Source organism: Glandiceps talaboti, chromosome 10, assembly GCF_964340395.1.
Source record: "Glandiceps talaboti chromosome 10, keGlaTala1.1, whole genome shotgun sequence".
Lineage (NCBI taxonomy): Eukaryota > Metazoa > Hemichordata > Enteropneusta > Spengelidae > Glandiceps > Glandiceps talaboti.
The window spans coordinates 4,595,001-4,620,399 of record NC_135558.1 but is presented as its reverse complement, the minus strand read 5'-3'; the positions used below and the strand labels follow the sequence as shown (position 1 = coordinate 4,620,399).

The 25,399-nt window shown below is 36.8% G+C and overlaps 1 protein-coding gene across 1 annotated transcript in view; it reads left to right on the top strand.

Annotated features, from left to right (window-relative positions):
• LOC144441145 (E3 ubiquitin-protein ligase UBR4-like) overlaps window positions 1-25,399 on the top strand; it is a 76,812-nt gene that overhangs the window by 17,785 nt on the left and 33,628 nt on the right. The window contains exons 25-62 of the mRNA XM_078130682.1: window positions 171-262; window positions 974-1,193; window positions 1,805-1,886; window positions 2,207-2,285; window positions 2,742-2,835; window positions 3,488-3,609; window positions 4,076-4,182; window positions 4,635-4,730; window positions 5,339-5,528; window positions 6,122-6,313; window positions 6,451-6,514; window positions 7,179-7,261; window positions 7,710-7,818; window positions 8,346-8,416; window positions 9,070-9,217; window positions 9,741-9,977; window positions 11,421-11,591; window positions 11,900-12,151; window positions 12,699-12,788; window positions 13,568-13,720; window positions 13,951-14,175; window positions 14,533-14,617; window positions 14,973-15,045; window positions 15,450-15,627; window positions 15,995-16,199; window positions 17,013-17,173; window positions 17,836-17,967; window positions 18,403-18,487; window positions 18,825-19,096; window positions 19,706-19,840; window positions 20,101-20,323; window positions 20,751-20,948; window positions 21,437-21,558; window positions 22,350-22,589; window positions 23,126-23,423; window positions 23,946-24,077; window positions 24,375-24,631; window positions 25,053-25,271. Coding sequence (XP_077986808.1) covers window positions 171-262; window positions 974-1,193; window positions 1,805-1,886; window positions 2,207-2,285; window positions 2,742-2,835; window positions 3,488-3,609; window positions 4,076-4,182; window positions 4,635-4,730; window positions 5,339-5,528; window positions 6,122-6,313; window positions 6,451-6,514; window positions 7,179-7,261; window positions 7,710-7,818; window positions 8,346-8,416; window positions 9,070-9,217; window positions 9,741-9,977; window positions 11,421-11,591; window positions 11,900-12,151; window positions 12,699-12,788; window positions 13,568-13,720; window positions 13,951-14,175; window positions 14,533-14,617; window positions 14,973-15,045; window positions 15,450-15,627; window positions 15,995-16,199; window positions 17,013-17,173; window positions 17,836-17,967; window positions 18,403-18,487; window positions 18,825-19,096; window positions 19,706-19,840; window positions 20,101-20,323; window positions 20,751-20,948; window positions 21,437-21,558; window positions 22,350-22,589; window positions 23,126-23,423; window positions 23,946-24,077; window positions 24,375-24,631; window positions 25,053-25,271 — 5,892 coding nt within the window. The remainder of the gene's footprint in view (window positions 1-170; window positions 263-973; window positions 1,194-1,804; window positions 1,887-2,206; window positions 2,286-2,741; window positions 2,836-3,487; window positions 3,610-4,075; window positions 4,183-4,634; window positions 4,731-5,338; window positions 5,529-6,121; window positions 6,314-6,450; window positions 6,515-7,178; window positions 7,262-7,709; window positions 7,819-8,345; window positions 8,417-9,069; window positions 9,218-9,740; window positions 9,978-11,420; window positions 11,592-11,899; window positions 12,152-12,698; window positions 12,789-13,567; window positions 13,721-13,950; window positions 14,176-14,532; window positions 14,618-14,972; window positions 15,046-15,449; window positions 15,628-15,994; window positions 16,200-17,012; window positions 17,174-17,835; window positions 17,968-18,402; window positions 18,488-18,824; window positions 19,097-19,705; window positions 19,841-20,100; window positions 20,324-20,750; window positions 20,949-21,436; window positions 21,559-22,349; window positions 22,590-23,125; window positions 23,424-23,945; window positions 24,078-24,374; window positions 24,632-25,052; window positions 25,272-25,399) is intronic.

Sequence of the window (25,399 nt, the reverse complement as noted above, 5' to 3'; positions counted from 1 at the left end):
ACCATAACTTTGAAGATATTTAGATATTTGGCCATAGTTGGTTATAAACTAGGGCTATGTACACATACATATATTATCTCATGTGCGTTTACATTTTTAACAGAGATAACAGGACAAATGTCATATCAGTTTTATAGATTTTTAATGTTGAATATTTGTTTGACTTCCAGACTGACACAGACCCACACAATGCTATGGAGATAGCCAAAGGTCTACTCCCAGCTGTGTTTTCCCTGATTGAATTGTACTCCACATACTGTCGGTAAGTAACACACTCCAACTGTGTTTTCCCTGATTGACCAATACTGTACATTATTACCTATATACCAGTGATTTCTTACACAGTGTGCACACATACTAGTGGTATTTTCACTGCAGTACAATACCGAAAACATTATATAATATGCAAATTGAAGGATCATCGTTCTCTGCACCCAAAATCACCTGATGGCACAGTATGATATTTTTACAGAAATTGCTGTTTTGGATAAACATATCTAATACATAACATAACCCCATGCCACATGTGTGCCAGTGTGGGTATTCAGAATATTAGCACTCAAGCTTGCATAGTTGTCTACTGCACTTTCACTCACAACACTCATGATGAAAGTACATCCACAGAGAACACTGCAAGCACTCATGCAAATACCCTTGAGTATGCCAACTATGGGTACAACAATGTCATAGTGATGTGGATATAATTACACTGTAATCAAGATATTGGAAACATTTGAAGTCAACGGAACATTGAATTATAAACTAAACATCACTGCCTGATCAAGGTCCAAAGTAGACAGATTGAAACAACACAACCATTTCAATATACTGTTCCAAAATGACCATATTTCACTGTCTACAACCAGCGACAGGCAAGCATTTACAAGTAGAACTTTTTGCAAACAGAAAAGGTAAATAGTTGAATTAATTCTTGGAACCATTAACAATATAGATTTCCATTGCTGACTTTCAGGTCTTCATTACTACATCAAGTTGTAAATCATACTGATATGAAGAAAGATCACACATCACCAGCTGCTTTATCAGCGTATGGAGCAGTTCTGAAGATTGGAGCCAGTAATTGTTACAATATGTCAGCAAGCATTACTACATCTCTACCCTCTCCAGTCAGAAATGGTGTGGAGAAATGGAACAAGACCTCCCTGAATGAATTCCCTGCAATTGGAGCATGGGTAAGGAGAACATGTCATCATGTCCCCTGTAATGTAATATCTAATGCAGATGTCTTATAACATGGCAGATTTCATAGTGGCATAGTCTGTATCTGAGATCAAATATTCAACTTATTTATATTTTAATAATGTGTATATTATAGAACAGAAATCAGTGTCTTATTTAAGGGCGGTAAGTAGGTAAAATCTACCGGGGTTCCCACATCATTTTACCGGGGTTCCCCACCAAAATTATGATACATTGCATGGGAAGCACTACCAGTTTTACATCTTTCCCCCTTTCTGTTACCGGGGTTCCCAAACCTTAGCAAAAACACTGAGAAATTGTGCTATTTTCAATTCCAAGTTTTATGTGTTTCAATGTTCAATGCACCCATTGATCTACAAATTATCAAAAATATTCACCGACTAGGTATATTAATGATGAAAAAGTATTTTATCAGAGTTTTAGAACTTAGGCAAAAAATGGAATTTTGGGATAACTTTGGTTTCTTTGTTGATGTACAAATAGACCAATTTTATTTCTATGTCTACACAGCAAACATTATGTATTGTTGCTGACACTGTACCTTATTGTATACGTACTGATTAGTTTATGATTTTGATTCCAGCGAAATGCCTACGCCAATGACCCAATCCCATCAGAGAACTATCTAGATGCCATCAAGTCTGCACATATATCTACTTTGTCAGGTATGTATTAAATGGTGCTGTAACATATAATTTGTATGCAAACTGATCTACAGTGTGAACAGGAAGCGTTTACCAGAAGACTAGACTTTCACAACATATACACTGCAATCAAAGTCTATTGTTTGGCAAGCTTAGGTTGCTGTTTATTCGATAGATATAGCAGTACTTTTACTGTGTGATACATCATTCCAACTTTGAATCCAAACCTTTATAGGAAAGTGCAGATATTACATGTCTTTTGTAAGTTTATGATTTCACATGTCCCAGTCAGATTGTAACTATAACGTATACTATGTGAATATTGTGTTTAAATTTGACAGATCAGCAACCATTCACCATCATGCAGTCTTTGAAGCATGTCATGTTGTCATTGGTACGATTCTGTGGAGATCTCCTCATGTAAGTAAACCTTATAATATACTTCCCTTAATAGTTGAAAGTATGTGGAGATATCCAATCTGATCAAAATCTTATAAAGCCAGCTCAATTTACAGTATGTCGTATGTTTGTGATTGAGAAATTATGAACAATTTCACCAACAGCATAGTATACTTTGGTCCTGATTTTTTTTGCTGACACTGAAAGTGAAATGATTTAGGCGACAGAGAAAGAAAGACATTGTCAGGCTTACTTAACAAGTTTCAAAATATTTCTCCTCCTTATGAAATAAGTGTACCAAGAAATATGAATATTTCAACATTTTCAATCTGTTTTACCATGCATGAACCAATAGGAAAATGCAATTATTTGCCATAATTTGAAGTGGATTAGATTAAGTAAGAATAAAAGTATGAGAGATTTATTTCTGAGGTACATACTATGTTACATAAGGTTTTCTTGTTTTGAATGATATAGGTGGTGTCCAGATGATAAAAGTGCAAAGCAGTCTGTCAAAGTACTGTTTCCATTGTTGTTGGATGCTACGGCAGAGGGTCTGCTGAATGGTTATGTAAGTTTAAGTATCCTGAATTGTCTTCCAAAACCAAGGGGTTATCTGTCTGACCCAAACCCAGGGGTAGTCTTTCTGGCTCAAACCAAAGGGTAGTCTGTCTGCCTTGTTTTGTTTCCAACTTTCATTGCAGTATTCCCCTTAAAACAAGCAGAACAAGGCAATAATCCCAGTTTTAATATCTAAAGATACCTTCCTACTGAAAGATGATAACTGACTGGTATTAGAATAGTTACCACCTAGTTTATTAGTTGTTACACACAAGTATACTATTGCAGTGTTCTCCCTTGAATAAAGGCATCACACCCTCTTGTAATTTCTGTGTACCCACCTGATGAAATAGAAAGTAACAAACCACTTCTTTTTGAGAGAAAAGGGTATCAATCCAGCCACCCTACTCCTGATATCCCCATCCTGATGTACAATATACAACTACAGTCTACAGAGGGCGCTACTGGTCTTTGTAAAGTCCTCTCTTATGAAAACAGTCTAGGGAGAGCACTGTATAAAGCTTTCAATCTGATATTATTGGTGATCATCTTCAGAACAACTGCCTTCTAGCTAACCTTCACAAGGTTAGATTGTGATCAGCTGATTGTAGATAATCACACTGCCATGTATATGTTCTTACTATCATCTTTGTTTCTGACAGTGTACCTTGTCATTGGAACGTGTAGTAGGACCTAGTGATAATGATGACTTCAAGATTCAACTGTTCTACTATATAGTGACTGTATACCATGATCTCTTTACCAAGCATGCTGTCAAAGAAAGGTAGGTAACAAGGGAGGGACAGAATTACTTGTAAGGTAGGCAACAGGGGGTAGAATGAGTTGTAACTTGTATTATATAAAGAAAGATAGGCAACAAGGGGCAGGGTTGTATTGCACTGCAATCGGACATTCTTTGGGAGGCATGTTTGTAGATGGAGTGAACACTCAGCTCATTCATTGCAATGAAAGTGAGGGCAACTATTACTTTAGATCAGAAAGATAAAATATGATCTTATCTTTTATACTATGATGAAACATTGTGGTCCGTTTGCACATAATGTATGACGTGTAGTAATTAGAAACATGTATTGTCCAGAGTTGTAAGAGTTGATCAGTCTGAAGTATGTCTGCATTATATATGTCTGTTTAATAATTTTGACTAAAGTCATGTGCCAGCACACAGAGTTCCCAGCAACTGAAGTGAGTTTGTGTTTTGTTACATTGTTTACATCTGTTTACATACACAGCTGTTTGGATGAAACTGTTCTGTATGAATGTCTGAAAACCATGGAATCTAACCTAGACAAAGTACCAGCTAAGAAAGCCATGGAGAAATTCTACACAGAGGACACAGGTAACGAGAAAGCTATGATAAGTATATTTGTGAAAAAGATCAGAAACAGAATTGTAGCATCCACCAGTTACAACCTAAAGGTATTCATAGATGTTCTTTTAAAGTATAAAAATATGTCATCTCTCCATGGACAAATATTGGGTACAAATACTACAAAAAGGTTTACCAATAGAATCCACTCTAATTACCTGCATACTTATCTTTTTGATGTTTCCAAAAAATTAAAAATATATAAAATTATAAAGACTGACTAGTTTGTATGGAAATCTTGATGCAGTATGACAAAGAAACATCTCAGCTGTTGACCTGTGACCCCTCCAAATCATACATTCACATGTATTACTTCTATATGTATATGTGGGAAAGAATATTTTCCTTTTAATAATATTGCTTGTGAACTCTTTAGGAACCATTCTAGATGATAGTAACATTTGTTTTTTGTGCTGTTTCAGATCTTGTAAGTCTCCTGTTGAGTTCATCTAATGAGACTCTGTCATCGGAGTATGGTACCAGGGTATTGAAATTCTTCAACAAGCTGTTCCAACTAGGTAAAGGAGTGTCTCTCTGACCTAAGTGTGTTTTGTTGACACGGCTTTCGTGAATTTCTTGCTAGTATTATGATTTGATTAACGGTTTTGTACTAGTTAGCACAATTTCAGACACTTTGATGTGTGTAAATGTCTACTAGTTTATTAGTCTAGCTGCTAGACCTCCAGCTTTCTTCTGATAGATATGAGGGTGGAACACCATTCGGGCTATCGCCCTCACTACTAGACACTAGCAACCTTCAGTCACCTTCACAGTGAGCAGAATAGCCCAAGGGGTCTAGCAGCAAGACTACCAGTTTATGGACAGTCTCATTGTAATCAAATGTATCTATCGATATATATGGACACTGGTTATACTGGTTATATAGTGAATACTGGTATGTAAAACTATCCAATATCAACAATTTTTGGGACAATGTGAAAAGTCAGAATTGTGTGTTTACCACAATTTATAGATGATTTGTTTAAAACATCTTTTCATTTCATATCTTATGTAAGAAAAATCAAACATACCACATTTCTTATACTTAGTCATATCTTTTTGAGACTTTACCCATGTCTACTTCCAAATTGATGAATTTTTCAAATCATATCATTTCCTATTTTAGCTGAGAAGAATCCAACAGACAAAAGTTATGAAAACCTGTGTACATCTCTATCCAAACTGACATCGGTTGAGCCGGTACAGCTACAGAACTGGTTGGCTAGGATTATCAAAGACACAGAACAAGATGGAAAAGTGCAAGAAAACAGACTATTATTGCAAGGATTGACATCGTATATAGTCAAAGACACCAGGTATGAAATTTAGGACGGTATACACATCTGTACATTTTTTACAGTGAAGATTGCATATTTAATGTAACAAGTATAGATTACAAGTGCTTGTACAAATACCCTGAGTACGCCACGTGTGCCCTCGTGCATCATGGGGTTCTGTCATATTATTTCAGTCCTTGAAAATCAAGTTATTACAATTATTTCAAGCTATGTCTTGTCCTCAGTGTGAAGGCTATATCAGCATTGGAATTAGAGGAACCAAACAGAACCAAACATCCAGTATATGTAAGGTTTAATTGGAAAGTATAAAATATTGGATATGTGTTCCTGCAATTTCTTCAATAATGGAAATGAACATTTTTCATTTGAGAAAATGACAGTGCAATCTCTGAAATTGTTAAAGTTGATTTACCATTATATTCTAAAACATTTGTCGCTGTTTGCTTTTCTTTTCATCACTCATTGCAATCCAAGTAATTAGATGAGTATACACAATCTCAAATCTTTCAGTCCAATTTTCCATGTGTACATCTAGCTTCCTCGAACTTCAGAGATTATTTTTTGTGAAAATTGTTTCATCACATCTTATATTCATCTGTTTTTCAATCTAGCCATGTTAAGGAGCCTGTTGCCATGACACTACTAAAGGCCTTAATCCCAATGGGTCACCAGCTTCTTTCTGATGAGGGCAACGGAACTGGCTTTTCAGAGTTAATGGTTGTCATGGCAACACTAGCTGGTGCTGGTTCAGGAGCAGGACATATTGAGCTGTTCAAGGCTGCCACTGGTTGGCTAGAAGAATGGTAAGGAAAATAAAACAACTCAACAATCTATAAGAAATAAATTTTTCATTTTCAACTATCTTATAATTCTGCTTGATTACAACCATAATTCCTTTGTGTGTGTACACTAGTATTGTCAACTATGTTTTATTTCACAGCAAGAAATATCTTGGAGAGAAAGATGTCATAGAGAAGATAGAGAGTAACGTGACAGAAGGAAAGGTATGTATTAGTAATATTTACAGAATTAGTAGAGATAAAGTTACCCTTTTGGAATTGAGTTTGAAGTGACTACATATCTTTCGTCTGAATCAGATGTCATCAACATAATCATGTCGAACAGAATTCTATTAAATGAAATACGACAGTTTTGCAGACGATATTTTTTTTCATACAGATATTACTGAAGTAAAGATAAAAAGTTATGTGATGAGGCAATTTATATTTTTGATCTAGAACTTTTTATAACACTTAACATTCATATAGCCTTCAGTGAACTTTTAACCCATAGTGACCTTAATTTGCATATATGGGGCACTAGTCATGTTCTATTTTTCCTAGGGCAAGATTCATGTAGTACAGGCATTTTAATTGGTGATTTGCTATGACTATGGAAAGTATATATGCCTGAGAATGTGATGTGTTATAAAAACACTTATTACCTGGCCTTATTGCCTGCCCTTATTCAGGCACAAGTAGACAAAATATTACCCCTCATTCATTTCAACAGCCCTCATGGTAACTAATAGACGTCTTCTATTGCCCTCATAGCCAAGCAATAAGTATATAATAAAAAGTACCAATTTGACAGGCCCCAATGAATGTCATCTGTTTAAAAAGTCAACATGATACTTGCAGCTACTCATTAGTATATTTGCATCCACAGCATCACACAATGATGGAAGCTACCTGTTATCTCCTGTCTTATCTAGTTGACATCCTTTGTGCTCTTAAACAGTCTACAGAGAGGTAAGCAACCGTTGTCCTATCAATATTTACTTCCACATGGTATGGCTGTGTTGTTGGTATTGTCTACACCAGCTGACTATTTTCCATGTTAAAAATTAAGATTAAATGGATCTTCATTGACCAGGCAATATTTTTACCGTAAATGTTATGTTTTCAATGATGTCATTAGATGGTCAGCTACCAGATAATGTACAAGCAGTAGTGATATTTTTAAAGAATGATCAGAACAATTGTGGAATTTTCTAGAATGTATTACATTTTGTGGAAGTGATAAACAAAGATGAGGCTGCCAAACTTGACAGCAACATGCTTCAGTTTATAAGTAAAAATTTGGTCTGTAATTTTTAGCAGCCAATATGTTATATCTTTGCTAACTAAATTTCAAAGTTTTATCTATGAGTCATTCATGATGTAGAGAATTGATGAGTATTGTGATTTTTGTCAGAAGTGGTAGCACATCTCCTCCGTATGATGGAGAAACCATGACCCAAGAAGTAGATTCAGATTGGGCTGAAGATCTAGTACCAGAAGAAGATGACTCAGCAGCTGAAGATTCTGTAAGATATTCTCAATCTAAACCAAAATTTTAAACTTTGCACAGCTGCGTTGTACTGCCAGTTGTGGAATTGTTCCCTTTAAAACATTGTTTTCAAATTCATTGAATTTGAAGTGTTTTATAGATCTTTGTATGGATGATGATAACAACAGTGTTTTTCTACAATACATTTCATGGTCATAGCACTGTACATACAATTCTTACAAAGACCTGTAATTGCACAGTGGCCCTGTTTTCTTCTTCAACTCCCTGAAGAGCATGCAATTCATTACAGCCTGTAACTCATAGAACTAAGCCTTCACATAGCAATCTCTGTCCTCCCATATCCCTGTTTGTACAGCCATGTTGACTTGGGCTTGGTTGAATATTTGCTTAAGAATTTCAGAACGGCAGTTGCGAGACTCTAACTGGCAACTTACAGATTCTAAGTAAACCATTCTCACCAGTCATCCATATTGACACTCCATGATATAGATAGATTTTTGTCTGTGTAATACTGATAAGTTGTTGTTGTATTTTTATTGACAGGATGAAGACTCACTCTGTAATAAACTGTGTACATTTACCATAACACAGAAGGAATTCATGAACCAACATTGGTAAGTTTTATCTACCTACCATTAACTTACTTGTCAAACAAGACTTGTATAGGCTTTCCTCTCTACCTTAACAGAGTAGTAGATTCCATCTCATCATTTCATGAAAACAATAAGAATAAAAGTAACTTTATGTAAATTAATATCATACTAATCATTTATCCTGAATTTGTTATATTAGTTGTGAACTCGGAGCATAAATAATTCACCTTAGTATATTTTGGCTAAATCACTCATCCATCTTCAATAGTTATTGTATATGATTTAATGACGTATACTTGTCATATGACCATAGGAGGGCGTTGTCTGTACTACCAGTATTTCCATCTCCTCATCCATGTTAAGTGACTGGCATTGCTGTTTGATCGTGATGGCTTCTTTCACCCAACATTTTATGCCGTTTATCCCTCTGTTTCACAACACAAATTACAGTAGGACTTTTCATAAAGTTGACTCTGCCAGATTTAGTAACTCTGCCATGAGTTGAATGCCAAATGTGCTTGACACCTACAGTTATGTAAGCAGTCAAGTTATAGCATTTTATCTAGTTAGGTGCTGATGATAGTAAACAAGACATCAACAATGGACCCAAACAAGGTAGTTAAAATGACTAGACTACTAATAACATTTACTGTCATGTTCTCTCTTTTCACTAGGTATCATTGTCATACATGTAAAATGGTAGATGGTGTAGGTATCTGTACAATATGTGCCAAGGTGTGTCACAAAGACCATGAACTCTCTTATGCCAAGTATGGATCGTTTTTCTGTGACTGTGGTGCAAAGGAAGATGGCAGTTGTCAGGTAGCTCACTTCTCGGTTATTAAATTATTGTCACATTGTCCTTACAGTAGACATCAGTATAAAGTACAATAAAGTATGAAAAGAACACACATATACACGGAACGGGAAGAAAGAAAGAAATTTTCACAATGTACCAGTCAACACAGTTTGTATAAATATAAACATGTAATAGTGAGCCTCAATCAGTATAGATTACAATAAAGTATACATTTAAATGAACACAGTGTCACATATACAGGGAAAGAAACAAAAAAAGACATTTTCACAATGAACTGTTCAGCACAGTTTGTATACACCACATACTGGGCTGAGAATTAAAGCAAATGTAACAGTATACTTTTACACTCAATGTGGATGCTATAAAAGATTGTGACAAGCAGAGAAATGCTTTACTTGGCTGTTATTAGTTGTATATTTCTTTTAATAGGGATGGTGTCACTACAGTAGTGTTTCTAAGTATTAGTTCAAGAACAGTTTAACACATCTTCTAACACACTCACAAATACCACATGAAATATTACAGGCATTGGTGAAAAGAACTCCAAGCAGTGGTCTGGATTCCAGTGTTGCACAGACTGCCATGCAGTCACCGTTTTCCATGGATAAAGTACCGGAAAGCTCTCTGAGAAGGAGAATGTCATCTCCAACTCCGGTAGATAAGTCCCATGGTGCAGACAAGACAAGTGAAGATGCCAACAAAGTTAAACTCGCGATGTGTAAACAGATTGAGAAATGTAAAGATTCACTTATTAGTCACCTGGTAAGTTACCCATAATGCTTATCCTTAGTTGTACATGTAGTCAGGTGCTGGAAACAGTTGGGGGCAGTATTTCATATTTAGCTTGTCTATTTACAAGTTTGTAGGTTACCAAGGCCCATGTGAAATCCTTGCCAATGTTTGTGTTGTTTTTGTAATTTATTTGATGTTTAGGTACATGTACCTACATGCATTTATGTCCCACATAGTGACTACAATTACAGTTAAGGTACAGATAAGTATATCCCACCTAGTCATTTACATGTAAATTATTTTCTTACAATGGGAATGAGGAGTTGGGGGGGGGGGGGGGGGTCTTACCACAACAAATTCAACATAAGTTCCATTCAGTACATAATAAACTCATAGTATACTTATCCCACTAATTGCAAACTACAAAGTTACTTTTCAACTGTGTGTTAGACTAGGCTTTTGCTTCTTATTCGTAATGTAAGAAGAATCTTGTTCCAGTTTTAAGTATCAGCCTAATATTAAAACTGGGCTAGCTTTGTGTTTGCATTGAGCTAGCATAGGCAACTATTAAACCCTTCCAGTTGTCAGTGTCAGCCAATGTTAACACCCTGCTGACACTGTGTTAGCACTGAGTCACCCTTATGCTAGTCTGACACTGTGTTAGCACTGAGTCACCCTTATGCTAGTTTGACACTGTGTTAGCACTGAGTCACCCTTATGCTAGACTGACACTGTGTTAGCACTGAGTCACCCTGATGCTAGTTTGACACTGTGTTAGCACTGAGTCACCCTTATGCTAGTTTGACACTGTGTTAGCACTGAGTCACCCTTATGCTAGTTTGACACTGTGTTAGCACTGAGTCACCCTTATGCTAGTTTGACACTGTGTTAGCACTGAGTCACCCTGATGCAAGACTGACACTGTGTTAGCACTGAGTCACCCTGATGCTAGTTTGACACTGTGTTAGCACTGAGTCACCCTGATGCTAGTTTGACACTGTGTTAGCACTGAGTCACCCTTATGCTAGACTGACACTGTGTTAGCACTGAGTCACCCTTATGCTAGTTTGACACTGTGTTAGCACTGAGTCACCCTGATGCAAGACTGACACTGTGTTAGCACTGAGTCACCCTGATGCTAGTCTGACACTGTGTTAGCACTGAGTCACCCTGATGCTAGACTGACACTGTGTTAGCACTGAGTCACCCTGATGCTAGACTGACACTGTGTTAGCACTGAGTCACCCTGATGCTAGACTGACACTGTGTTAGCACTGAGTCACCCTGATGCTAGTCTGACACTGTGTTAGCACTGAGTCACCCTGATGCTAGACTGACACTGTGTTAGCACTGAGCCACCCTGATACTAGCCAGGTTGTAGAGTCATCCTTGAACTGAACTGTATTCTCACTGAAACTCTTTACAACCAAAGTACTCATACTGAGATGTAAAAATTCTTGTTTTGTATCACAGGAGCTTTCCAACTGTTCAGCAACAGTGTTGAGTATGTTGACCTCCCTGGTTGAACCAATGGGTGAGAACTGTCAGAGAAGCTCACCGATCGGAGCTGCAGCTAGGGCCCAGAAAGCACTGTGTGAGTTACATACAGTCAGCAAGACAGTGGAAAATACAGACCAACTTATGGTAAGTAAAGTTATCAGTGAGTGTATTCGACCATATTCCAGATACTCCCTAGCTGCCATGCAAGGATACCCTTCCAAGAGCAGCTGAACAGCACTTCATGTGGCCAAACTTTGCAATCTTTTGTTTTTCTTATTACAGGAGTATATGCATTACAATTTCAATAGTGGACATCACTAGTGCAATGAATAGTAAGAACCTTGTACTGTTAGTTAGACAAGCTGGCTTTACCTACTACCCATCTGAAACTGCCAAGCACCACAATGCCATTATTTTACTTCACATCACATCAAACTCTTTCTTTCTCTCAGGTACCAACACTAGGTTCCCAAGAAGGAGCCTTTGAGAATGTACGTATGAACTACTCTGGTGATCAGGGGCAGACAATTCGACAGTTGATCAGTGCACATATGTTGAGACGTGTTGCCATGTGTGTGATGTCATCGCCCAATGGACGACGTCAACATCTTGCTGTTAGTCATGAGAAAGGCAAGATTACTATCCTACAACTGTCTGCTTTGCTGAAACAAGCTGACTCTAGCAAGAGAAAACTAACCCTGACTGTAAGTATACTTTGAGAGTAACATCTGTGAATGATTTCTGAGTCAGAATATCAGTAAGTGATGTCTGACAAAGGCTATATTTCTGAATCAGAATACTAGTATGTAACTATCTTTCTAAATGATGTCTAACACACAAGGTAAACATACATACACAGTCATATTCTAGAAGTGGAGTTTGCATGAGTGAAGCCATACAAACTCACTTTATTGTAGCCCAAATACTGGTAGCTGTAACATTTTGCTATTTCCCTTGAGTTGTCCTTTGAAAACTACACAAAACTTTTACTAGAAATTATTAATTTTTTTTGGCAAGTAGACAAATTATATGTCTACTAGCCAGGCATTTGAAGAATAAAATTGACAACTTGTTTAATTATAAAGATGTTGCCTAGACTTTACTTAAGATAAAACTCATCGTAGGTTGCATCTTAAGTTGTGATTGACATTCTGAAGAACAGCAAAATGAAAGGCTATTGCATATGGTAAAACTTGTTCTCAGTTTTTCAAAGACCTCAACGAATATGTTCTGATTTCTTCTGTTTTACAGAGATTGTCTTCAGCTCCTGTACCATTCACAGTGTTGAATATCTGTGGTAATCCATGCAATGAAGACTTCTTAGCTGTGTGTGGACTCAAGGTAAGAGTTACATATTCGATGTCATTTGCAGTCAACATTGCCAAGTAGTCATACATATCTGATAAAAGATCAATATTCTCACCCGCTTTTTCCTAAAGGTTTATCTGTGTGCTGATTTTGACAGTTACATGACAAACTGCTTTGGTATGATAGTCTGGAAAAAGAAAGCATATTTGATTAATAGACATTTATTTTTTTTAACTCTTTCCCAAAATTGAAATAATGCTCAAAACATTGTGCAGGCACGTACCTCACTCTATACTCCCTCACAGTGTGTAATCCTTGCTGCTAAAAAGCTTATATGATTCACTCCATTACATAGCATCTGTTATCCTACCTGGTCCCAGTTTGTTGGCCAGGGGCACAATTGTGGTTCAAAATTTGCCCAAAGACATCAGCCAATCAGAAACAAATAGCAGCAGTAAGGATCAAATCAAGCAACCTGAGATAACAAACCAGTCACTCTAACCACTGATCTTCATAACAACACTCCAATTCTTTAGATAGAGAGTAGGATTTGCACACTACTTGTGCAAGGTCTCTGTCTGCTCTTGCAGTCAAATTTCATGTTTTGCAGAACCTTATATCCAAACATCAAGAATGAAACATAAAATATATACAAATAAAGTATAATTAATGATTAAATGAAATGTTATGATAGAGTTTTATTTTTTCCCTTTTCCTTAAGTTGCTCAGTCTCAAAAAACTTAGAGGGAACACTGATTATGATGTGTGTTTTCCTTACAACTAACTGTAATTCTCTTTATTACTGTGTACAGGATTGCCATGTGTTGACGTTCACTAGTACAGGATCAGTATCAGATCACTTGGTTCTCCATCCACAATTAGAAGCTGGTAACTTTATCATCAAAGCAATCTGGCTTCCTGGATCTCAATGTGAACTGGCAATTGTCACAGCTGACTTTGTCAAGGTTAGTCATTTAGCAACATGACACTTGATGCTGTATTTATGAAGTTTATGTAACCTCAATCTGAATTAGATATTATTGTCATATATTGTTGTCATGGCAATACTGTAAGGCATTGCTAGTTAAATGTGGAGTTTTGATCATTGACAACAGATAATGTTACAGTAATCAGATATGTGAGAAATATTTGCAATTGTGACAGATAGAAATCACATCCCTTTACTTTCTTTCAGATATATGACCTATCCCAAGATGCATTGAGCCCAGTATACTACTTCCTGTTACCAAGTGGAAAGATTCGTGACGCAACATTTGTGTTCACAGAAGATAACCGTACCATGGTGTTGATGTCATCAGCTGGTTACATCTATACTCAACCAATGGAAGAACTAAGTAGTGCAAGACATGGTCCATTCTATGTCACCAATGTCTTAGAGGTCAAACACAGTGATTTGAAGGTAGGTCAAAGGTCAAGGGTCACTGTTCTACCATGTGTGCACCGTTTATGTTGCTGATATGTTACAGTTCATTTTGTAATGACTATTGATCAAAGGTCAAATGGATGAAATCACTTGTCAGAGAGCAATTTGAGTGAGGTCAAAGGTCAAATTCATAAACGTCACCAAGTAATGCCATAGACCCTCCACCCATCTATGGGTCTGTGGTAATGCCAAATATGAACCATCCTACATCACATTATTAATAGAGCTTTCTTGAATATTATAAATCCTTATTGTCATGACAAATCTCAGCATTAATATTGTGTCATTTTAAGATTCAGAAAAGTGTAATTGCATTTTCATCCCTGTTGCCAGGATACCAATGGCCAAGTGGCTGGAGGAGGAGTCTCTGTGTATTACTCACATACACTGCAGTTACTGTTCTTCAGTTATACACAAGGTAAGATGACATAGCTAGTAGAAATTAAATCTGTGTAGATTTTTTGTTTCTCACAGCATTTTCACAATATACAAAATTACAGTTGCTGATAGCCAACATCCTTTGCCAAGACCACCCCTTCATTACAATCACTTTGCCATGAGCCATTCAAACTTTGCACAATGGTGATATAGTACTGGTGCATATGTATGTAACTTTGTTTCATGAATTTGTCAAACACGAATGACACCAAGTTCTACTAATCTATCATTCTACAAAATTAGCTGATATAGGTTTTAGTTTGAATTTAGAATAAATATTTATCTTTTGATCCTATCCTAGTTACGAGTATAAATAAATTTCCAATCATTTTCAGGGAAAACATTCTGTTCTCCAGTCTGTAAACAGATGAACAAATTGTCACCATTGTTTCCTATCAACTTCAAAAGGTAAGTTTCACACACCCATTTATGAGAAGTGAATATATTTTCTAACTTACATAATAAAATAATGTTGCACTATGTTATGATAATGACAATGTAGTCACTATGATGCTATTTCCATAATGTCAGAAATCATGGTATGTGACAGTCAAATCTTGAAGCTTATTTCTAAAGACATATAGGAAAGAATTATTTAAAGGGCTATGTTTCAATCCAAAGTCATTATCTTTATAAGGATTACACAGGATTATTCTTTTGTTTTAGACCAACTTTTGCTATAGCTCTGCCTAGATTTTAATCCTAATCCTAAATGGGCCTTAAAAGGTTTTAAGAGCCCCCCCCCCCCCCCCCCCCCCCCCCAACTCATTTAGATTTTCTTGAATGTCAACTATTTATACCTTTTATTCCAGTGGTAATAATGGATCCAACAAGTCAAATGGTCCAGCTTTATGTCAATGGAATGAAGTCCCTAATCACCCAGGTCTTATTTACTGTATAACTCAGTCTGGTGGTGTACCAGTCATTATGATGGTCAGACCTGATTCTATCATGGTTCAAGAAATCAAGACACTACCAGCAAAAGCTAAGGTTTGTGGTCTCAGTTTTAGTCCTGTTGACATCTATGTGATCTGTCATTGCATGTTAAGTGTAGAATGTATCAGAACTGATTCGTTGTGAGTAAACAAGCTGCAGGGATTTATACAGGCATTTCAATCATCATGGTTCTCTGATAGCAGCTGCAAAATAGCATACAAAGCTATCAGCCATGATTTGCAATGGCCTGAGCAACTTCAGTCTAAGATCTCATGTAGCTCCAATGGTGATTGAACACATATACTCTTGTTCGTCAGTCAAAAAATTGTACTTTTTAAAATTAATTCTTCTCCATAAACCCCAGCAGTCTTGCTTTTATCAAAGTTAAAGAATTGGTCTTTTTTGCTGTATATGTTTTTAGATTCAGGACATGGTGGCTATCAGACACCCCTCAGCTAGTTCAGATCAACACAGGACAACCCTAATTCTACTTTGTGAGGATGGCAGTCTACGTATCTACATGGCAAGTGTAGATAATACTAGTTACTGGATGTCTGGTCAGTTCCAACCAACTGGTGTTATCAGTGTGCTCAGACCATCTAAGAAAAAGAAATCAACAAAGTCTGGTAAGAAGTTTACTTTTATTTGAAATTTGATAAATATTCCAGTTCTGTACATTATTTGTATTATCTTAAGGTTTATACACCATGCAAAAAACACCGGTGTGTTTTGCTTGAATGAGGTGAGCCAAGGAAAGACTTCACGCAAAGATAAAATTAGGTAAAAACAACAATACAACTGATACAAAAATAACAGCGATGCCTTAGATGTAGGTTCAGGTGATGTTTTTATTCTTTGTTTATATCTATGGAAGTTAGAATGTAATAGTAACAGTTGGACTTGATTGCTGTAATGAGTAGTGTTCTATCAGTAACCAGAGTTATGGGATCAGGGTTCATGCAGAGTATATACTTTGATTAGTTACTGACATTACCTGCATTGTATATCTTTTGATGAACTTTGTCTCTCATTCCTGGTTACCTCAAACAAGCAAACAGTCGAGTGCTTTATCCTGAGTTGTATTAAGTTAGTATAAAAAAGAATGCAGTATCAGTGAATAGGTATGTCAATGTCAACTTAATACCATTCAAATAGTTTATTTACAGGAAAGATCAACTTAGAATGCACACAACAAAATAAATATGTAACATGTGGCAAGGAACAGCCTGTTGTGAAATATGAGGCCATAATGTTTTCAAAGTGATGGTGAATCTCTCTGATTTTGTTACTTTGATGAAGAGTATTGTCATTATTTTGTAGATCATGATAATTCTTCTTTTTTCAGATCCATTTTTCTCATTGTCTTGGTTACACCACATTGAGTATCACTTGGTAAAATTCATCTCAACCAACAGTGTATTATAATGTTTATCTTCCAGGTCGTCCTGTAGGCCAGGTGTCATTCCCTATTGATTTCTTTGAACACAGTCAAGTATTGAATGATGTAGACTTTGGTGGCAATGATCTGTTACAAGTCTATAACTCACAACAAATCAAACATAGACTAAACACAACAGGAATGTATGTGGCTAGTACCAAGGTAGGTCATTATGATTTGCCTGTTACAAGCTTGTAGACTACCGGTAATAAATGTTTTGAAATGTTTATTTTCTTGATATTTTGTATTCTGTATTTTTGATTCATATGTTACCTGAGTAATAAAAACTCAATAAAATTGTCTTTAGAAAGACTTGATTTACATCACTTCTTAAATATTAAATCAATGAAAATAAGATATAAACTAAATAACTGACTGATGATAACTGTTGCCAATAAAGTGTAAATCTTGGAAAATGATTTCTGTTATACACCATTTCATATGTACTGCCCTCTAGTGACAGACTGAGTTTTGGAGATCTGTCGTAAGGGATAGTTTTGTTTCAGTTTGACTCAGTAATGTTAGTAAGTGCCACACCAAGTCGTGTTTCCCTTGTTTGTCTTTAGTAAATGTGATTTGAGTAAAGCTTGTACTAGACTGTAAGATATGTCATGTTATGCCACCCCACTGGCCTGAAAGGGGTTGACCAATGTGTGAGGGCAACACGTTATGGCGTACCTTACAGACTAAGCATACATCTAGTTAGTCAGATAAGTGTCTTTTAAATTCCTCAGAATCTATTCAGGACTGTCTAAATTGTATCTTTATCAAATCTGAGTTTTCTCTGTCAAAACTAATGAATCTTTTACCTGTTGTATTTTTAGCCTGCTGGTTTCAACATTGAGATATCTAACAATAACAGTAACATGGTAATGGTTGGTGTGCGTGTACATATGGGTACACAGTCTATAGAGAGAGCACCATCATTTATTGAAATTTTTGGACGAACTCACCAGGTATGAAGTCCTTTTATTTATCTATTCCAGTCTTTGACTGAATCACTGTGGTCAAGACAACAATCAAAGGAGGCTGTATTTTCACTCTTGTATTCATGGAAGTCAGCATATTGCCTTGACTGTATTTTCAATATTTGTATGCTCTTATATTTGTGGAAGTGGGACTGAACGTGAATCTAAAAATAGTCGCCATTATTCCGACTACTGTGTTAAAAAGTGAATGCTAAGCCAGTATATGCTGTACCAAGAATAACTAACAGCCAGGTAATTCAGCTACATGGAAGGATTGAATTGTTTCATGTGAAGATTCCTGTATTTTAGAACTAGCAAACCAATTATAGCAACAAGTCACAGCAGCTGCATCTTTTATGTAATGTAAGTAAACTCATAACTATTTTAGATTTTTAAAAATTGTATTTATTTAACTCTGTACAGCTCCACCTGACACGCAATAGATGGTATGATATGCCATTCACAAGAGAGGAATCCCTAACAGCTGATAAGAAACTCACTTTCTTTGGTAGGTACATGTACATCAGGGTTGTTAAAATTGTCTATTTACAATCGACAAACAGACACACAGCTTACATATTTCTGTTACCTTAATATTTTCATATGAAAGCAGTCAACTAGTGTCATCTTAATGGAGAATCTGTTGTAATGAATGAAATGGAGATTTTCCAAGTAGTTTTGTTCAAAAGCAAGGAAAGTAGATTTGAACTGAGTGAAAAAAAGTTGAAGAGGCACACGCTGAGTTTACTTAGGTAATCTGTCCTGCATATTCAGCTGGTGTAATGTATGGTAGATTCTATCAAAGTCTATGATAATAACTCAATATTCTGTGATTTATGTTACAGTTGGACCATCTGTTGACCCAGCTGGTGTAACGATGGTAGATTCTATCAAAGTCTATGGCAAGACTAAAGAAGCTTTTGGATGGCCTGATGAACCACCAGATGAATTCCCATCAGCCACTGGGACAAGTCTCCCATCATCCACTGGGGCACCTACTGCAGACGCTGAGACAGCTGTGACCCCACCGTTACCTTTGACCTCTCTAGACAGAATGGCTGCCAGCTGTCTTGAAGTCCTTGAAGGATGTTACACACTTAGTTGTCTGGAAGATAAGGTGAATTTTATAAGTGTATTGTTTTCAGATTGGATATTCTTCTGCTAATTGACCTTTCTGTGCCAGACAGGTTTCTTTCCAGTATGGTCATCAAGTAACACATGGCCATAAGATTGTTATGCCAAAACACTTATAGATGACAGTTTCTCACTCTTGTCTCAGGTCAAAGTCTTAAAATATAGGCATAGTGTCACTGTGTGTGTGTGTGTGTGTGTGTGTGTGTGTGTGTGTGTGTGTGTGTGTGTGTGTGTGTGTGTGTGTGCATCTGGTTTGTATGTGCATGCATGTGGTGCGTGTGTTTGTGAATATGGTATGTGTGTGTGTGTTTTTGTGAATGTGTCCATGTGCTTGCATTTGTGTGTCATGAGTCAGTATGAAATGATTTTCTTCACATACATTTTTGCAGTAGTTAGACAAACAGCATCACAGTATGAACATTGTCCTCTTGTCACTTGCAAAGTATGTATCACAGTTCAGGTTAAAGTCTACATTATATGGAGCATCATCCACTGATTTCTACACTAATAGATAAGTTATCTTTTGACAAGTTAATACAACATGGAATGTTGCATAATAACTGATGTTAGTAATTTGGTCTGTATACTACAGGAACCTACAAGACAAGCAGCGTTAGATTTGGCCACACGTCTGTTGACATTACCAACACCACAGAGTGTACAACAGTATACCAAGACATTACTATCTGCATTACACAGTAACAGAACAGCATATCATAACCATAAGGTATTGTATCGTCTCTTCTATTGGCCATCTTCTCCTCAAAAAACTGTAATATTCAAGAATGTTATGGGTCATGTACAGATGCTCCAAAAGATACACGCAACAAAATTTGACCAAGTGTCCAAGTTAGCCTGTCTCAAGCTTTGCAAAACCTACCTACTAGGCAGTGAGTTTCTGTATTCTGATATCCAATTTTAAATGATTCAAGTGTATTTCCAAAACCCATATTTTCCATGCTGACATTGATTTCTATAATTCTTCAGGACCAAGCACAGTTAACACATGTTGTACAATGTCTGAGTACACTACAAAAGGAAAGCTGTAAAGAGGAGAAAAGCTGCCGTAGTGGTAAGCTGGATGCTGAAGCTTTCCAACGATTGGTTGTAACAGCAAGATCAGTGGCTGTGTCAAGACCCTTTAACTTGGTGAGATTTGCTGATAACAGAGACACAACTTTGACAAGTGACAGTGCTGCCATGGAAACAGGTGAGGAAAATATTAAACAATCATCCTGATCTTTATGCAAATCCTAGGCCTTGAATTTAGGTAAATTTATCTGCCATTGGAGAGATTTCTTATTTCTTTATATAATAAGAATTATATCACCTGCAATGTGTAAATCATAGATCCTACGACTTAGATTATAATTACATGTAATACTAAAACTTAATACATAGGATATAGACACCACATCAAAGTTGTTGTGTTGATGTATTTATTGTGAATCCTTGATTTGTTGCCATAAAATGTGAGCTAACATTTCAAATGATGGGGGGGGGGGGGGGGGGGGGGCATGGTATTTTATCAAAAGGAAAGGACCATGTATAATATTGGTCCAAGTATTCAGTTAAAACTATGTTTGCCCTAGACTGAAATTAATGTAACTGGTGTGTTATTTTTATTAAATCTACAGTATTGGAAGTCACAGACCTAGAGGCAGAAGAGAAACCAGTGACAGAGACATCAGCTGTTTCTACCACTCCAGTCAAGAAGTTTACTGACTTGGATAGCACAGAAACACATCATTTCGTGGTACAGCTTACAGAAGCTTTCTGGCATCTACATGCTACAAAATCAACAAATCCATTCCTAGGACCAGTCTGTTCACCTGGTGAGTTCAGTGTTCACTGCCATTTGTTTCTGAATGTTTAAATCCTTGGGCCAGATTTGAACCATAATTGTGCCCCAGTCAACCCAACTGTATCACTGGGGACCTGATGGATAAAGGTTGCTTTAATCACATGTGCTAATAAAGGCTGCAATAGATTGTATGCTTCCCAGGGAGTTGAGGAAGTATAAAGGGCTGTTGTATCGCTATAGAGCCATGCCAGGGGTAATAATTATAAATCACTTTGAACATACATGTAGTGTAGGAAAGTACTATATAAATACTAACATTATTATTAATAATAATATTATTGTATGACCACACACCCTTATCTAGTTCAATAACATGGAAATACCAAACTATAAAAACCCATACATGTATTACCTTTAATCACCATGTAGACATTTGTCACTAATAAAATCCATGCTAGCATCGAATGTTTATGTACATTTACATTTACTATTAATAAATGCTATTTTCTCTGTTACTAGGTCTTACTCAGATTGAAGCTACTGTAGTGGCATTGGTTGAAATCATTCATTCCTTTGCATCATGTGATCTAGACAATGTTAATGTGGCTACTAAACTGTATGTACAGTTACTACTGTGTGAGGTAAACAACGATTCCCACCTTCTTTACTTTTGTAATGTCATTATGTCTTCACTTGTTATGATATGAAGTCTTCAGAATTGAATCTTATATGCAAAATGCAAGTCAGATGACAGGTGTATTGAGAAATGAAGTTGAATGTACAAGCCTTGCAACACTTGTCCAGAACTGCTGCTGATCAGAATGTCATTTTATCAATAGTAGACAATTAAGCTGACTTTGTAGGTGCAGGAAAGTCTTCTTATCAAACTGACACATGTTGGTACAAAATAACATTGAGTGCCTCTGATGTGGATTCATGCCATGTTCTTATCAGTTTGTTTATGTCTGTCTGTGAATGTTAGTCACATAGTATATAATATCACAATACATATTGTTGTATACAATGTAGCTGACTTTCACAGCTGTAAACTGATAAAAGCATTGAATGAATCTACATCTGAGGCACCCACTATTGTTTTCATATTAATATGTGTATGTGATAAGGAAACAGATTTTTGACATTTTCAAAACCAGTTTTAATCGAAAATTGTCCACTACTTATAAAACGAGGTTCTCACCAGCAGCAATTCTAGACAAGTGTTGCAGGGGTTGTAGAGTGTTGTAAAAGACAATCTCTTGGTTTGAAAGTTTCAGCCAAACTGTCTGAAGTGATGACTACTTCTTTTACAGAAATCATGGAATGCTGTCAGGGGAAAATGCAAATGTTGTAAAAAAATAACTTAGATGTAAATGTTGCCAAAATATATTTTCAAACTTTTTGACATAAATCATACAATATTTCACTGTTCCAGGACCAAGCTGTCAGCTTTTCAGCTAAGCAAGCCTTGATTCGTGTCCTGCGTCCCAGACATAGAAGACGACGCGTAGTCCTACCATCTCCACCAAGATGTAGCACGCCATCAGGTGCTGTTGCCGGGGGTGATGATGAAGAGAGTGATGAGAAGTCAGCTCCAACTGGTGGTGATAGCAACAGTGGAGGACAGGCCGACTCCTCACAAGGACAAGACAGTGATTCTCAGTTTGAAGTTGTGGTAGGTATCTCTCATATTTTAATATATGGCAATTGCATAATTTTCCCCACATCAGTGAACTATGTGTCAACATAGACCCTCCACTACTATTAGTCCACTGCTTGGTGGAGGGTCTATGGTATCAAGTTGAAAATTAGAAGTGACAAAACTGTTATGTCACAAATATCCAATGACATATCATCGCATCAGTGCAGGAAGCTCGTATCTGCCTATACAATTCCATCGCAGATATGACCTTACTGCACTGACTCGACAATATATAGTCATTTTAGAATTGATTATGGCCACCTACTATACTGTGTTAACTCTATGGAAAATAGAAGATTGTTAATTTTTTCTGAAAACAAGATGGTGAACCCCCAAAATTTCTTTTCTTGTTTCAAAAACACCAAGCACAAGCTTTCATATGGCAAAGTTTTTTGACATTTTAGATCTTGGATTTTCATAGACTTTCGTCCCTGAGGCTAGTTCTAACTTAACACTTGCTTTCCCCATAAAGTTCAAATGAATATGAATAATTGTGGTTTTATGTTTAGGAGCAGAGTGTACCAATGGAATTAGAACCCTCACTGCCTAGTCATATCATTGAAGGAAGCCCTAACCCAAGTCCTTTAGAAGCCTTACTAGGTGCAGGAGCTGGTTTCCCACCGATGCTTGACATCCCTCCAGATGCAGATGATGAAACTATGGTAGAACTGGCCATTGCTCTCAGTCTACAGGACCAGCCTGGTAGAACAGGAGGTGGTCTTGGACTGCAGGGATTGTCTTTGAGTGGACAAGCACAAAGTTCATCCTCACTTGAGGCTGGTACCTTCTCAGATACCACAGCATCAGGTTTGTACAAATTACATATTACAAAGTGTAGCCGTATCACATGAGAGCAAATGAAAAAGTTTGGAAAAGTGAGATGGTCAAATGATAGAGTAGTTAAGTTGCACTACAAACTCTTTATGTTAAACTTTGCTGAAGTAAATATTATGTTAAACTGTTAGTGTACACTTAGTCTAGCTGCTAGACTGTTGGGCTTTCTTTTGATATTACCGGTAGTTTACCAAAAGTGCACATCAATGGTGTTTGTGTACCACAGGTACTGTCATCCTCAGTTTTTGTTTGGCAACCTTCCGAGCACAAATCCGAGGTCTTGTTACAAGACTGCAGTACACTTTGCCATGCCTCCATTCATATAGATTTCCTAGTGAATACATGTATATACTTGACTATTGTGAACACATCACTATAGCATTTCTTACATGTAACTCCATAGCTGTGATATATCCATCTACACTTTGTAGTGTTGGGTAACTTCTCTACAATCTTGCCGGCAATTAATTGGGGGGTCATTTGTTTTCCTGCTAGCTGCAGCCAGTGATGATGAAGGAAGCACAGCTGCCACTGATGGATCTACACTGAGAACCTCACCAGCTGATCATGGTGGTAGTGCTGGGTCTGATAGTGGTGGTAGTAATGTAGACTCTGGAGAACATAGTGGTTAGTGGCAATGTTGTACTACTATAGTATGGATCTCAGTGAACATCCTTAGATGTAGTAAGGGGTTGTGAATCACATTATTAATTATGTGTTCTACCAATCAGGTTCTATGTAGGGATTTCATGTTGATACTGCACGCTTACTTCATTATGGGTAGACTTGAGGATGGCAAGTAGAATTCAAAACTTGTAAATGTCATTTAAGAGTGCTGAAATACGGTAAGCTACCCCTCAAGACTACATGCACATTAAAAACAAGTAAGATTTGACCATATTTGATGTGTTTTAATTTGTGTAGTAAGTGGACGTAGTAGTGCCTATGAAGAAGTGATTCATGAACCACCAGTAACTGGAGCTGGTAGTGTTACAAGCAGTGGTGGCATGCCAAGTACATCTATGGGTCAGCCTGAAATGTGTGACATGTCAGAGGCTGATACAGACTTTGATACCAGTTTCAGACTTCATACTCTGAGACTTATGTTACTTGAAAGACTGTTACAGCATCTGCCAGAGCTGAGAGACGTGGGAGGAGTTCGTGCTATCCCCTTTATGCAGGTAAGACTTTCAATCTTTGCATGTTGATACAACAGTAATAACGTATTGAATGGACATTGGTTTAATTACTGTCTTAGTAGGGCAGCTCTCTGAATGCTAGTTCCATGAACTTGCATGTACTGTTTTGACCAATGCTTACGCTGTCTTGATCACAGGGTGATTAGATTCACACAACCAAGGCACTGCTATCAGTATCACCAACTTGTGTAATCTACCGCACTGAACAACAATAGTTCTAGTTTGAGTCTACCTCAGTAAATCAAAGCCTTGATTACTAGAGTAATATCTTTACTCTTTAGATTTGTGATTATTAAAATTTCTTCAAGTTCTCCAATTGTATCAGTCTTTTCACTGAATATATCTTTCAATTTAAAAAACAACAACACTATTTTATTTAATTCTAAATATATGATTCTTCCAGGTGTTGTTAATGTTGAGTTCTGACTTGGACAGTGATGAGGAGAAAGATAGAGCAGCACTGGATAACTTACTACAGTGTACATTATCTGAGTTAGAGATGAGTAAACATGACTTTGGTGATGTTGCCCAGAGAACAGCCAGACACGAAGTACAACTTATTATCATGAGATTACTCAGTGTGTTCATGTCTAGAACAAAATCGGGATCAAAATCAAGTGAGGTAAAAAAATATTTCTTTTTGTTAAGTTTTGATAGATGCTAGTTGTGTTTAAATGATAGATTCAAGAATCAATAACTTTGGGTTCCCCTTTCCCTTTTTATGTCACTATAACCCTATGTTTCAAATTG